This window comes from Thermobia domestica, chromosome 10 (assembly GCF_964235325.1).
Source record: "Thermobia domestica chromosome 10, izTheDome1.hap1.1, whole genome shotgun sequence".
NCBI classification, from domain to species: Eukaryota; Metazoa; Arthropoda; class Insecta; order Zygentoma; family Lepismatidae; genus Thermobia; species Thermobia domestica.
The window spans coordinates 856,470-872,752 of NC_137463.1; the positions used below are offsets into that span (position 1 = coordinate 856,470).

Below are 16,283 nucleotides of genomic sequence, written 5' to 3' on the forward strand. Positions count from 1 at the left end.
TTATTGCTACCGCTGGAGGTGTTGACTGGTACAGTCTGTCTCGATTTTAATTAATTACTCCTTTGCGACACACTGTGTGACACACCAGTGTGTCGCGACACATTGGTTGAGAACCACTGGACTAGTTTGGATTTTTAAAGGCAGAAGAAAAGGATCTAAAATAAGACGAAACGAGGGACAAAATTATTTTATTTCCCTCAACTGCTCTTTTATCTTATTCAAAATAACAATATAGGCCTAAACTACATATTTTTCTTTATTCCTTATTTTAAGCTTTCACGACAAGAATTTAACATTTCTTTCACTGGTTTTCAGGACGTGTACATTTCATTGTAAGCTGACCAGCAAAAGATAGTTGGTTTAAAATTAAATATACACAACGTATTACTTGAAAAGCATAAAGATTAGCTCTTATTAGCAAGGAGAAACAAAGCTGTTGAATTTAATAACATTAGCCGTCCACATCTCCCAAAAAGTTCTTAAATGCAAACTCGTTTCTACTTAAAGATAAAAGGTCTTTGTAGCTTCTGTCCACATTAACTCGAGAGCTCCCTCGTAACTAAACGGTTAGCGTACGTGCCTTTAGCGTGGGCGATCCGGGTTCGATTCCCGCCGGAAGCTCATATGGTTCAGATTCCACGTTAATCAGTAGGTCTACGTCTCCTATAGCCTCGCTAAACTGAAAACCCCATCAAATCAAAATTCGTATTCACTCGGAACGTCAGCTCTGTTGATGTTGCAAATTTGACCAACATTCAAGTTCTTCTGAAGATCAACTTCAAACTTTTCTTTGGTAAAAGTTTAAATGTTGTTTCGCCGAAGTAGATAGCCCAGCCTTGTTTTTCTAAACACTATTGTTTCAAGTTTGTAATGGCAACCGTCAAGTATTTGTAAGCCTAGATACAAAATAGTTATCTATAAATCATGAATTTATCTGGTTGGAGAACATAGTGCGCCTTAGAAATTATATGTGCGTCGTTTGGATGCAGAGAAACCACAGGCTGCTTCCAAGGGCGCCCATGTTGTGGTTTCTATGAGGGGGCAAGTATAAGCGACATTTCAAACGTAGTTTCCAATTTTGCGGTAAATATTTTAAAAATCTATTGGGTTTTCGATCTTCCGAAGTACAATTTCCTCTAGAGGGGGGCGAGCCCTTGGCTAACTTGTTAATATTATAGTGCAAAAAAGAAAACACTCAATGCACGATAAGCAGTAATAGAAAAAGAAAAGGAAAGGGGATGGGGGAAATCAAGGGAATAAAAGGCTAAAGAACCCAAACGAAAGGTGCTAAAAGTTGTCTATTTCCAGCTGAAACAACATTTGATACGTACAGTACTTTCGGAGGGTTCGTTTTTGCTTATAAGAAATTGCTCACCTAAAAATTAACCAGTTGCAGTGTTATTTCAGTTCAGTAAATATTCTATGTTGCAATGCAGATTGTGTTTTAATCTTAGTAAGTCAGGAATAGGATAGGATGTGTTAAACTTTATTCCATTCATTATGTTTGAGCATTTCATTTCCTTTCTTTCTTTACATTTTCAAGTCCGTTCCATTAGTTTTCTCCAAATATAACCTAATCGCCTCAGAGAACGGAAAATAGTTGCAAGAAAAATGTTCAACACCTTTACGTGGAATTTCAAACATGCTTGAATCGGTTCGATGTAAACTATATAGCGAATTAAATATAATTAACCGTTTTTTCGGATTGCTTTCGACAATCTGGAAGAGGAGAGAGAGAAAGAGACGATCACGGAAAGTTCAAGAGAGCGCAAAACGAAAGGAAAGTACCCGTCACTATGCACGGGCGCAAGAGGGACTTTCTCTCATAGGTACCAAAGAGCAATCCCGCTTCTCCAAATTCAAACATCGCGCAATCAAAGCTCGCTCTCTTTATCCGTGGATAACAAGGAAAACTCGCCGGAGGAGATTATAAAAATGATCGAAAATGACCGATATTGGTATCAAATCTATAGTTTCCGGGGTCGCTGAGATGAACAATGACACTTCCGATGCCATTTAACCTAAATTCTTGGGGGAGGAGGAGGGGAGAAATATAAAAATCATCGAAAATAACCTTAATGAGAGAGCGCTTCAGTAATAGTAAAAAAGTGACTGACTAACGAAACATATGACTAATTTTTCTTATTTTAACACAGCGAAGCAGGTAATTGGTTCTAGTTTATAATATAAATGACTAATCATGTCTTACATAAACATAACGAACAGCTCTCTCAAATTATGGATTGCTTACCTTACTTTGATAGAAAATATAAAAAATTAGTTATTTAATGGATAGAGAGTAAGGAAACGCATTTAAATATGCTAAATTGTTTAAAATTCCTTGTTTGTTGCAGTGTGAAAAGAAAGCCCAAGAAGAAGAAAGAAAGGTAGAAAAGGAGCCAAACACCTTCGTTTTATCGACGATGAATGGGAACTGCGAGGCGGACACTGAACTTGCTCCAGAGGACAACATTCAATTCAAGTAAGCAAACGAGGCGAATGCTTTTCTACTTTAAAATAGACGGGAGAACTCATACTGTAGAAACAGTTCCCAAGCGTTGCTGGTGGGCATGAGTTTTGTTGATATTCTTCACTTTCCTCCCACCATTCCTTAATTGTCATACGTCTACAGCATAATTATGTCAATCTTTCCGCTTCACTAACAGAACATTCCACGTTTGAACCTGCAGTTAAGATTTTTGCTCGATTCCTCTTGGCGAAAAGTCATACTTTAAAGATCTTGTTTCACTTCTTCTCCCTCTCCCCCCCCCAAAAAAAAAATGTTCTTAACATTCTCAGTGTTAATGCAAAATGGCTTCCGGTTACATTGAAACTTTCCTACTAAATATCTACTCTTGTTCGTTGGGATTCATTATTTATTCATTAAAAATACTTGATTTTCATTATTTTTTTCCAATTTCATAACTATAATTTTATTTTCATTTAGTTTGAGAACAGTAACTTTTCGTGACAGTCGATTAATTTTCCCGTGCGTTTCATTTTGTTCATTAACTTTTACTACTCAAGGTCATTTTCATTCCACAATATTGAAAATTATGCTTAATTTTAATCAACTATTTTTTTAAAGTTAATTTTAACTTTTACTTTTTTCTAACATTCATTTTAAATTTATTTTGTCTTCATTTTAATTTTTAATTTTAATCCCTTAATTATTTTTATTAATTTTTCCAATTATAAATATAATAAAAGCAGATGAAGGGAAACATTTAATACGGAATTTGACAATAGTTATCAGCAAGCACATGAAAGTAGTAGTCCAAGAGAGAGAGAGAGAGAGGGGGGGGGGGAGATGAAGGAAGGAAGGAAAAGTTTGGAAGGCTTTGGTCTCGCAATGTTTCCCTCAAAACCATGATAGGGTAAAGGTTCTATATAACAAAATCTATAGTCATTTTACATAACCTTAATTAAGGTTTACTCGAATCCAATATTACCTAGAAATGATTGAAATAATTGTAGTAATAGAAATGTAAGGATTCGTTGAAATTGTCACGATTTAGTTAACCCAACACATAAACTAAAATTATTAATACTTTACAGGCAGGGGTGTAGCCAAGGGGGGGCCCATCGGGGCCGGGCCCCTCCAAATGGTTTCCTGCCCCCCCCCCAAATGACCAGCTTTTAAAACATCATAGTAAAATTATCTCGTTTCATTCATTTAAAAGTAACAAAGTTTATTGACAATTAATAATTTATGGTAAAATAGTAAGGAGAAATATTGTTTTTTCCATACCGATCGAAAAATAGGATACATTTTTTTGTGACAGCAGATTACACAATTTACTGCGATTTATATTTCACAGTTTGAAGACAAACGTTTTAACAAACTACTAGAAATAGAGCCATAAAACAAAGGTATTAAACTGATTTGTAACTACAGTATATTTTTATATGCTGTAACAAGTGTTTTAAAAGACATAGAAGATGGAAAATTTGGTGGGAAACAATGCTTTTATTCAATTTGGATTTCATTCGCTCTCTCTCTCTTATTTCTACTCAGTGTAATAAAATAATTGTTTTTTAGTCACGAATAATAAATATTTTTGTCAGGAAACCGTAAAGAAATTAAGTGAAATTTCAAAGAAAATCAATCTTGTGTAGATAGGTTCTGTATACAAGGTCTTAAATTTAAATATAAAGGTAACCAAGAAAAGTTTTGTTGCTTTTTCACCCACCACCTTCGAACATCGATATGTCACCTAACCTGGAAGATCAAAAATAGTCCCATCAGCATCGACGACCTACTGAAAACGTTCTGGAAGGCCATGGAATCCATCGCGGTAGAACTTGGTGGGCCATGAAACGAAGATAGTATCACGTGCATTTTGGACTTTTACTAGGGATTTGAACTGGCGTCCTCTAAGGTGATTGTTCAAAGAATGGTACAGGTGATAATCGGACGGTGCAATACCCGGGGAATATAGTGGTTGCAATATTGTTTCCCATCCAAGGCGGAAAATGGTGTCCTGAGTCATCTTAGCCACGTGGGACTTAGCGTTGTCCCGTAAACGAGGACCCATTTGCAATTCAGAAGCGATGGCTCCAGAGTTTTGAGTTTTTTGTTGAGCACAGCTCAACTGCTGGCACTACACAGTTACATTGATACTCTGACCAGCTGGTAGCAGTTCCCGATGCACGATGCACCAAACACACAGAAGGACCTTATTCTGGTACAGTGCTGGTTTCGGCTATTTGAAATCGGTTCATGGGATGTTAACCAATGATGACGGTGCCGTGGAGCTTCGTATAGGACACATTTTTTATCACATGTCAACGACTCCGAAATCACAGAAATGGCTCCGAAACAGTAAATAAACCCAGGCGACTGCCGCGTTGCCTTCTGGCCCGGAGTCAAAATATGAGAGACCCATTGACCCAACTTGTAGTGCTTCACAAGTTGATGGATGTGCTGCCAAATGGTTTCTCCACACACTGAATTGTAGTCCCAGTTCCTCTTTGTACATGTATTGATCTTCTGTCACGTGGTGTTTTCGGGTGTTTCGTCATCGTCCCTAAACTTGTTAAACCATCGCTGGAATGTCCGCGTCGTCACGACACCCTCACCAAAGGCCTGGCATATCTTCTGTCCCGCTACAGCGGCGTTTGACCTCCATTTGAACTCGTTTAGCATACATGCTCTTATGATGCTCTGTGGATGTCCCATGTTCCCTCTGTCTTTACACAGTTCACGGTGTGTCTGAATTGCCCCAACCAGGTAGTATGTTGGATATACCCACACCAACAACTGACGTTCGATTTTTCTCCACTCGCATTCAACTCACGGTGTGAGGTCCAATTGAACACAGACCTCCACAAAAAGGGACAGAACTTTCTTGGTTACCTTTACAGTTATGCACAAAAGTATAGGGTTTGGTCGCGGGCAGTAGTTCTTGATTAAGCATAATAAAAACTATCTTGAATATAATTTATGGATAATAATAATAATAATAATAATAATAATAATAATAATAATAATAATAAGCTAAAATAGTGTTTTTAGTTTTCCAGAAGAAAACCAAAATTTTCCTTTCTTTCAGCCTAAAAAACACTAGCAGCAACACCTTTTTTTTGGCTTTGTACATTGTAGCTGGCCCCCCCTCAAAAACGACGGGCCCCCCCTACACAAACCTGCTGGCTACACCCCTGTTTACAGGTATTCATTATTCCCTATTAGTCATTTAAATAAAAGCAAATCTATTTGCAATTTTCAATTCCTATTTATTGTAGTAAATTTCTGATCATTTTGGGTCAGTTGCAAAGGGTATTACAACGGTAGTGCATAGTACCAAAGACCCTGGGTTCGAGGATCGTGCTGTCCAAACATGAAAATATTATATCCTTAATTGACAGTATTGGCATGAAATATAATATTACACAGATCAGTTAATAGTGAATTCAAAGAGTTATTCGCCATAAAGACGAATTACGAAAGAAAGCAATATTCAGCTCCCTATCTACTCAGCTCCCTATGACACTGGGCCAACGTCATAATGAGAACTAGTTAACTCTATCTCGAGTTATCTTGATTAATCAATTATGCATACTGGAAATATAAGACTTATAATACTTGCATAAGTACAACAATCCGTACACTTTTAATCAAAATATAACGACAAGTAAAAGTGGCATACACTCAAAGTGACTTAGGCACAAGTACACTTTGCCTATAGGCCACGGATAAACGGAGAGATCCAGCTCACTCATAGGTCTGAATCGTACTGATTGTCAACTGGACTGAGACAAGTCGTTATGTACCATCTGAATTCTCTTCCACATTACAAACCGTAACTTTGACCCAACTACATCATAGCCCTGTATCCTATTCCACTTTGGCCAAAATACTATTTTTGATATTTCTAAATTTGGTCACTGCTTTCCTTCCGTCTTTTAATGAGGACGCTCAGATGTATTTCCATCGAAGATCCTATTTCTTCCGTTCCTTTCGACTGTGACGTCACTCAGATTTCTGTACAGTGGTTGTTAATAGTCTTGTGAAGAATTCTCTTCCGTGATGAAGACATTTATTGTTTTTACTTTATATGAAATTGCTCTTTTCTATGTTCACTAATGTTTTTGATGTGTCTCTCTCTCAGAAGTTTTTTGATTTTATATATATCGTCCCTTTTCTCCATTGGAACGTGGTAAAAGAACAACCGGCGGAGTTTCCTTTTTGCACCGAAAGCGAACTGTTTGTACATTTCCGTTCTCGTTCATACTATAGATCATTTTAACAAAGGTATAAAATTACGTTTTAAATAGACTTTTGGGGTCAGAGATGGCTTTAAACTTTTAAAACTTCATTCAACATAGTGTGTTAATTTCCGATCCATGCAGGGGTGCCTACAAAGGGGGGCTATGACGCAAACTGCGTCATTGTAATATTTGGGGGGGGGGTTAAAAATCTATATAAATATGTTTGACGGGGTGCAAAAATTAATCGAAAAGATTATTTTTTTCATGGAAGAACACCTACGGATAGACAATTGAGGGGGGTGCGTCATGGATATGACGGGGTGGGCACCACTGGATCCATGTACTGTATTTTAGTTGTTCACATAAATTTTCTTTTTTACTTCGATTGTATTAACTAGCGCTGATATATTGACTAGCTAATATATCAGCTAGTTCAGTGGCTAATATATTGCCTCCTGTCCTCTTCATTCTTTTCTAAGTCATTTTAAAACAGTTTAGGTTAAATGTGTGTCTACGGATAATTTGCAGGGTTCTTACAGATCTGGAAAACACGAAAAGCAGGAAAAAGTAAGGGAAAATGAAACGGAGGGCAAATGTCAGGGAAAATGGTGCTTAACCTGGAATACCTAGAAATCAAGGAAAATTGGGGATTTTTCTCAGGAAACGAAACTATTGTTCATCTTACCTATTTGTTAAGATAAGGCAATAGTTCAGTCATTATTTGTTGAAAGAGACACTACAAATAAATGATTTTCGTTTGTTTCAAACGTTATATTTATACTATGTAAGTTTAAGTAAAGTAGTTACTACTTCACGTATCGTTGTATACAACATTATTTCTAATATTAAGAATGCAATTTATGAAGATAGTTTGATTTGTTACACTTCACGTTATAAATGGTGGCATTTCTTTCTGTTGAGAACATAATAGTGTAGAAGTACTGTTAAATAAATTAGGGTAATTTGCTACTACTGTATACTTTTTCATACCATAATAGACTGTAAACTTTTTTTAAGAATATATGATAAAATTTAAATGTCGATGTCCAATGAAGAATACCGAGGATAAAACATGCTCCAGTGTGCCGTAACAGACACTATTGTTAGCATTTTCTTTCAGGAAGCATTTTGGGATCTTTTTTGTACATACCTTGGAGCTTGGATCAAAGATTTAATAAATTATATCCTGAAATTCAGGTGGTAATTTGTAATATTTTTAAGTAACATGTGATTTTTTGTTTGTTTTTTTTTTCAACTGCGAAGCTAGTTACAATTCGTGTAAACACGATGGCTTTAGTCTTCAGACTGTTTCCAGACAGTAATAATTTTCACCTGTTAAATGTAGCTACACTATATGTTATTGCCCCATTTATGCAGGGAAAAAAACTGACAAACAGCTTGGAAAAATGTGAATATTTTGTTGTTGCGTTTGACGAGTCGTTTAACAAAATTGCTGGGAAAGGTCAAATGGACCTGCATGTGCGATTTTGGGATCAAATTGAATGTAGTGTTAGAGCAAGGTACTTGACCTTTTGTTTTTTATATAGGGCAACTGCAAGTGATTTGTTGTTGAAATTTAAAGAAGCTTCCCCAGAGAGTTTTGTTTTGACCAAGATACTTCAAGTAAGCATGGATGGACTCAATGTCAATTGGAAGTTTCTAAATTCTCTACAAACTGAAATGTCGATACAGGAAAGTGAAATCAAACTTCTACAGATTGGATCCTGTGGTTTGCATGTGCTACTCGATGCTCTTTTATGGAGACATTTAATGGTTGAATGGAACCTCAACAAGTTTTTACGAAGTCTTTATTACTTATTCAGTGAATCACGAGCCCGAAGAGGAGTGTTTCTCATTTTGTAAGAACAGTGAAAATTCAGAGGAAATTCTGTTTCCCCAAAAAATTTTGTAAAGTTCGATGAGTGGAAAATGCTGAGTGTGTAGACAGGGCTTTAAAAATATTTGAAAATGTGAAAGGTTTCATTGAAAGTCCTGACACTAAACTTCTCCAAAATTGCACCGTGAACAAAGTGAAACCAGGTGTTCAAGATAATCTCATGCCTGTTAAACTTACATTTTTCAAATCTGTGACGTTGGAGCTAACCATTTTAAAACTAAGTTCCAGGTCAAAAAACCTATGGCTCCTCTCTTATATGAAGAATTGTTCACTCTTATTGTAAATTTATTGAAGCGTTTTGTAAAAGAAGAAATTCTTCACTTTATCATAACGGCAAATAAGTTGATGTCTGTAGATCTAAAAGTTAAAAGAATCTTCAAGCCCCAAAGATGATATAGGATTCGGGACAAATCAATGGTTGTCAAAACTTCTCAATTTGCATTCTCACAATTGCATATACATTTTCACATTATTTTGAAAAGTTTAACTCATTGATTCATTTTCTCATTTTATTGAATTCAAAGAAATGTTGAGAAGTTCAATTAAAGTATTGTTTCTTCGTTTGTTTACTAAATTTTTAGGAGCGCGTCTTATTTTCTTCGAAATTAACTGAAGCAATTTGTTGAGATTTTTTAAGAATTCATAAGTTACAGCTGATCACTGGGAAGGAGGGTGACTAATTTCTTCTTCGTTCTTTCTTTTTTAAAAATAAGTGTAATGTGTAATTTTATTTGAAGATGTCTTATAAAGTTTCTTCACTAGCTCAAATAGCAATTCTTTGATTAGCTTACACTGGTTTGCTTGTTTACTCTTATTATCCTTTTGTATGGCTCTGTATCTACTGTATAGTGTTGCAGACGGAAAAGGCTGATCTTTCGCAGCACACAGGTTGAGAACCACTGACCCAAACCTTTATTTTTCTCTTACAGGCATTCATCATCAGTACACCGTTATCTTATTAAATGTCATGGGTCAGGGAAAATGGTTGGTCTTGTACCTGGAAATCAGAGAAAATGATAAAAGTAATTTTGTAAAAACCCTGAATTTGTGATCACAGCGAAAAATATTTTTAGAGTGTGATGATACTGACTTTGTGAAAAAGATCGCTGAAGATTGATCAAAAAATGCAAAATTTACTTTACTGGCGTCCAGCGGCGTAACTTAGATTTTGTTCTGGGGGGGGGGGGGCAATCATTAATACGCGTAGTTGGGCCCCTAGAAAAAGTTATCTTTCTAATGTTTGGGCCCCTCTTGCCATCTTTCACTTATTTCTTGATGCCCTCCCGCATGGCAAGGTCGCCCCTGGGCAACACCACCTCGATCGCATTAACTTCTATTATACACCCTATTCGGCTGCGGGCCGGGGGTCACCGGGGAAGGGGGATACCGGGACATATAAAAGTAATCCAAAATGACCGATATTAGTGTCAAATCTATAGTTTTCGATGTCGCTGACATCAATAGTGACATTTCCATTAGCGATGACTTGCAAATTCAGCTACCATTGTATGCGGACAGTATCTAATGAAGCCAATATGTTCAGTTAGTTGGTGAAACTGTCACACATTTGTTATCAATGTTCCATGTTGCACCACGATGGGGTGCTGAAACGAAGTGCAGATCAAAAATTAATTTGACGAAGTGTATACTATCTGGTGCGCACTCCATTTCTAGACATCGAACGTGCATCCTCGAAGTGTGCACTTTGTCCTAGTGACGTCATTGTCACCGACAGCCACCTCTATTCTGGAATCTCGATCACTTCTTGTCAAAGATGGTGGATGAAGGAACTTAGAGTTACGGACATCCTCGCATCTCAAACTCCACACTTCTTTCGTGATGGCATCCAATTGTTGATTGGGCCATGGCAAAAGTGTGTGGCTGAAGTCTGAGGCTACTTAACAAGGTATCGTAGATTTATTTCCCTTTTATTTGTCTTTCTCTTTGTTTCTTTAGCCTTTGAAATTGGCACACACCAGTCGGTTACTTCAGTTGTCTAGCACAGTACTTAAGTAAAAGTGTAGTATTATTTTTTCCCTTCTTTCGGAATTATATCAATATTCATGTTGCAAGAGGTCGGTATGTTCTGGTACCCAAAAACATATAAAATTGATTTGATCTACCGTATTTACTTATTCTACGCAAGCGACTTCAGCCTCTGATGATTGACTTATTCCTAATAATTTATTTAATAGATATGAAAGAATGTAAGAAAATAGAGGGAATCATAGATAGGAAAGTATACTTTATGAAGAAAGGACATGAAGTAATATAGCAAGTAAATATGATTTAGGAAAATAAGTGGAGAAAAGGTTTTTTTTTTTCTAATTATTTAACGTCCTATGGTTTACGCTCTTTAGCCTAAGGAGGCGGATAACTACTGGAACTAAATTTTTGGTCTCTTTCAACGGGGATCGATTCTAGGACCACGCATGGCAGCCAGTAGACCAGCTGAGAGGAACAATATATAGTTTAGGGAAAATTAATAGTGAGAAGAAGGGGATTGAACTTTGCAGATAGAAAACGTGTTGAATCAGTACCCAAAAAAAAATGTGATAACGTTATTCCTACCTGGGGCAGTATCCATTCAACAACCACAGATATCAAACACACTCCGTAATGATACGTAATAGGTAGAAATATTTTAAAGAACGTGAATATTCTCATTGGATAACTTGTGATGGTTGAAGTGAAATCGAACTGAAAAATAACCACAGGGAAGAGAAGTAGCAGACAAGAAGGTAAATATTGAGCATCTAAATCTGGGGAAGTAAAAGCAAATTCGTTCGGAATTTCGAAAGAAAAATAAGTTGAGAAGATACAGAGACAGAAATTAAATAGCGTTGGGACATTTCGATCTTTCTGGTCGTCAAATAACGATATGATAGAAAAGAGCAGACTGAAGAAGCCTTCAAACTGAGAAAAAATACAGAACCAAACTTGAGTTTGACGAAGAGAGAATGGTGTCTTTCAAAAAAAAAAAAAAAAAAATGCTACTAATCCTTAAACATGGAATTAATGTAAAGATGGTGATAAGGGAATTAAATCTGAATAATGTATCTGAAAGTAAATCCACTAGAAGTATAAACAAAGCAAGAAAGAAATACTACGAGGATATAGAAACTAAGGATTGAAGAACTTTGAATATTCGGGATTATATTTGAATCAGGTGAAAAGGATGAAAAAGTTGTATGAGAGCAAAATGAACTGCTTTTGAAAGAAAACACACTGATGAACGTTTAGAACAATAGACGTTAATTTCGAGGAAACTATAAATAAAATGAAGAAAAAAGAAACTAAGGTACGCATACCTATTGAAATGATTAAGAATACCCGAGTATCTATGAAAGTGGAGGAAAAGGAATTCGGAATTTATAATCAAATTACGAAAAAGTTGCCACAAGATGTCTTACAAAATGTTGAATACGTCAAGTGAACAAAATTCTTAGGCTTATCCACAAAGACACACCACTTCGTACATTGGGGACATGCTCCAAAATATTCAAGTAATAAGAGCATGTTTAAATTATGAAAGAAGTGGAATCAACACAAAAATGTTTTTAGACAACCTTGCATTCTTCCATTAACATGTCTCTCTATATGTTCTATGATTAGGATCTTCTCTAGAACTATGTAGGCTGACATCCACAACCAGAGCACAACATATAAAACTGAACTCGACATAGCAAAATATAAGGATCCAACTACAGAATACAACCATCCAAAATATGCTTCGAATTTGAATAACAAATGCGAACTGACAAACTTTTCGAGTAGGATCCATTTTGGTACATTAATTTCTAAAATATATGTAAACAACCTCAAAAGCTCAATGGTGTTAGCATGATAATTTCGGATTACTCTTCTGAGAAATGGGACACTGCTTTATTTTCTCATTCAACTCTTTTTAAAATAAATGGTGCTCTGTTCTAATATATGAGTTTTCCTTCACAGCTCGAAAAGCGTGTGACAATAACCCGGGTAAGTGGTAAGTTGCAAGATTTTGGTCGTTGTAGGAGGCGTCCGTGCCTAATAATTTGCACACTTCTGCCCGATCTGTCAGGATTTCCCGTAGTTTGACGGGAATTTCCGTAATCTAGGGAAATTTCGTAGGTAAATTTAGCAAAAAGGGAGAAAGGGGATTTTTCGATAAAACTTGGAAAATCCAGGGAAATTCTCTAGCCGAGTGATTGACTAATATCAATGCTTATATTTTTTCTTCTTTGTTCTTCAAATAAAGCAAAACAATAGCAATAGTTTGTGTGTGTTCAAAGTAGCATAATTTTCACCCATTGTTGGCTAGGTATATACAACTTGTAGCCTATGTAGATATCTTGTTAAAAAGAAAAAGAAAAAAAGCAAATGAATAAAACAAATGAGGCTGGCACTTCATTTAATATAACTAAATTAATCATATCGCATAACTACTGCCATATGAATTGAACACTCAACAAATAAGAAAAAATTTATATGGAAAGGGAAATTTTTGAGTCCGTTGAGGGGGAAATTTTCTTAAGGAAACACTGAGTTAGGGTCAGAAACAACGAATACGGAATAATCTCACTATGACGGTAACGCTAAAAATAAGAAATCTGAAACATGTCATGCTGAGTACATATTACACATGCCCCTCTCTATATATGAAATATAGGAAACATTTGTTGATATCATGGAAAACGAATATATACTTCATTATTTTGTGATCTTCCAAGCTATACTATAGGAAATCTTTCTAAACAATTTTCTTCGTCGGTCTGTTTGTAAATAGGTAATAGAACAACCATTTTGAAGACTCTACGAGAAAGCGTCTTAATAGGATGCAGCTCTCCAAGAAAATGCTTGGTCTCTGTCCTTAGGTCTATATTCAAACTGGAAATATAGAGGTAACCAAGAAAGTTCTGTCGCTTTTTCACCCACCACCTTTGAACATAGATATGTCACGTAAGACGTACCTGGAAGATCAAAAATAGTCCCCATCAGCATTGACGATCTTCTGCCAACGTTCTGGAAGGCCATGGATTCCATCGTTGTAGAACTTAGTGGGCCGTGAAGCGAAGAAGGTATAAAGTGCATTTTGCATCTCTATTAGAGATTTAAACTCGCGTCCTCTAAGGCGATTGTCCAAGGAATGGAACAGATTATAATCAGACGGTGCAATGTCCGGGGAGTATGGTGGATGCAATAGTTTCCCACCCAAGTTGTAGAATGGTGTCCCGGGTCATCCTAGCCACGTTAGTCAGGAGCTTAACGTTGTCCTGTAACAGGAGGATCCCTTTGCGATTCAGAAGTGCTGGCTTCAGAGTTTTGACTTTTTCTTGAACATGACTCAACTGCTGACAGTACACAGTTGCATTGGTGCTCTAACCAGCTAGTAGCAGTACCCGACGCACGATGTCGCGAGCAGTCCACCAAACACACAGAAGGATCTTCTTCTGGTGCAGTGCTGGTTTCGGCTATTTTGGAACCGGTTCATGGGATGCTAACCAATGATGACGGCGCCATGGAGCATCGTACAGGACCCACTTCTCATCACATGTCAACACCCTGTCCAGAAATGGCTCCTTTCTGAGACGAGACAGCAAAGAAATACAGGTGTCTGCTCGCGTTGCCTTCTGGCCCGGAGTCAAATCATGTGGGATCCATCGACTTAACTTGTAATGCTTCCCAAGTTGATGGAGCTGCTTCCTAATGACTTCTCCACTCACACTGAATTGTGGTCCCAGTTGCTCACATGTCTGGCCACTGTTCGCCTCAATTGCTGCCTAAAGATCTTATTTTGTACGTATTGGTCTTCCGGCACATGGTGCGTCTTCGAGTGTTTCGTCACCGTCTTTAAACTTCTTAAACCACCGCTGCACTGTCCGCGTAGTCACGATACCCTCAACGAAGGCCTCGCATATCTTCCGCCCCGCTGCAGCCGTTTGACCCCAGTTTGAACTTGTACAGCATACACGCCCTTATGACGCTCTGTGGAGGTCCTATGTTCACTCTGTCCTTACCAAGTTCACGGTGTAACTGAACTGCCACAACCAGGTAATATGTTGGATATACCTACACCAATAACTGACCTTCGCCTTATCTGTTCTCATTCAACTCACGGTGTGAGGGCTAATGAAACACAGACCTCCACAAAAAGCGATAGAATTTTCTTGGTTACCTTATAGTAGGTCCGCCATTCCCAGTTTCAATGTTGGATTTTATCGTTTGGGAGTATAGAGTAGTTCCAACGAAAGGCATTTAGTTTATTTTTGTATACATATCAATGCATACTTCCTGTTACTTACCAATCTAAGAATAAATTGAATCATGTCACATGTGCGTGTGTACAACAGTGTACTGTTAAACGCAAAATAAATAAATAAATATGGAAATTATACCATCATACCAATCTTCCAAACAGACCCGTAGCCAGTGCAAAAATGTAGGGGAGTCCGGTAGAAGTTAGAAGGTGTCAGATCCAATTATATTATAGTTCATTTGCAAACCTATCGTGAAAATTTTATAAGGCCTCTCCCCCCCCCCCTTGTGAATACGGATCTGGTTGCAAACATAACGAAGTTAAGGTATTGCTTTGCATTGTATTAGAATTAAGCATTCAATTTCTTTCTAGCATTCAATCTCTCAGTTATGTCCCAGACTGCTCCGATTCATCATTCTCCATACCATTCAATACGAAAAGTTGCTCGTGTTCTCTAGAACAAATGCTATCTTTACCTAGCTACATTAATTGCATGCAATTTTAGAATTCAAAACCTCTAGTGATATGTTTATTATTTGTTGAGGTCTGTGTTGTACACTATAGATATTATTACATATTATGTTAGACCATTGATTCGTATTTTTAATCACTTCTCATAGTTAAACCTGTATTATTGTTTTCTTATATTTTTATGCGTCTCTACCATCTGATATCTTCTGATTGTTTAGGATGAGCCAATCGGCAGCGGCGAAGGAAGACAAGTCAGAGAAAGAGTTTCGAAAAATGAGAGTAGGGTTTATGCTGAGCCTTGCGTACGCAGCCAACATCGGAGGAACAGGCACAGTCACTGGAAGCACCACGAACCTCGTGTTCCAAGGGATGGTCGAAAAGTAAGTGTACTTATTATTATTTTTTGTTTGTTTGTTTATCGTCACTTTTGAGCAACGTGGGAGCTATAGTTAGGGATGGGCACGAGCGAGTTTTCTTTGAAACTCTACTCGCAACAGATATCTTTGAGACTCGACTCGAGAAGTCTGTTCGAAAAATTTCCTCCAACTCGACTCGAATTCGGGTCGAGTTTCGAGTCAAGTCGAGCCAAATCCTGTGTGTAGTTTCAAGTACTCTTTGCAAGTATCTTACACAGACAATATAATTATTATCAATGATACTACTACAACTTATTATTATTTCCTAGTACGCTTTCCTCCTCTTTTTTGCTCTTTCGTACATATCTATTTAGGTCACCCCCAACAATTAATCTTTTATCCTCAAGTACTTCCATTAATATCTGGTCTAGATTTAACCAAAGCTTTATTTTTTCATGCATCTCCCTGAGGGACATGGGAGCATTAATGTCACCAAATCACCTCCTAACTTTATTATGACACACTCACGTGGTCCCGGGTTCGATTTCTAGTGTGAAAGCAGTAATTTCACAACTTTCATTAATCATCATCTCCTTTAGCATAAAGGGAT

At 37.1% G+C, this 16,283-nt stretch overlaps 1 protein-coding gene across 2 annotated transcripts in view; it reads left to right on the plus strand.

Moving 5' to 3' along the window:
- The window catches only part of LOC145662226 (solute carrier family 13 member 2-like), a 112,747-nt gene that overhangs the window by 46,506 nt on the left and 49,958 nt on the right, over positions 1-16,283 (plus strand). For both annotated transcript variants that reach the window (XM_081727568.1, XM_081727567.1), the window contains exons 4-5: positions 2,355-2,482; positions 15,536-15,697. In XM_081727568.1, coding sequence (XP_081583694.1) covers positions 2,355-2,482; positions 15,536-15,697 — 290 coding nt within the window. The remainder of the gene's footprint in view (positions 1-2,354; positions 2,483-15,535; positions 15,698-16,283) is intronic.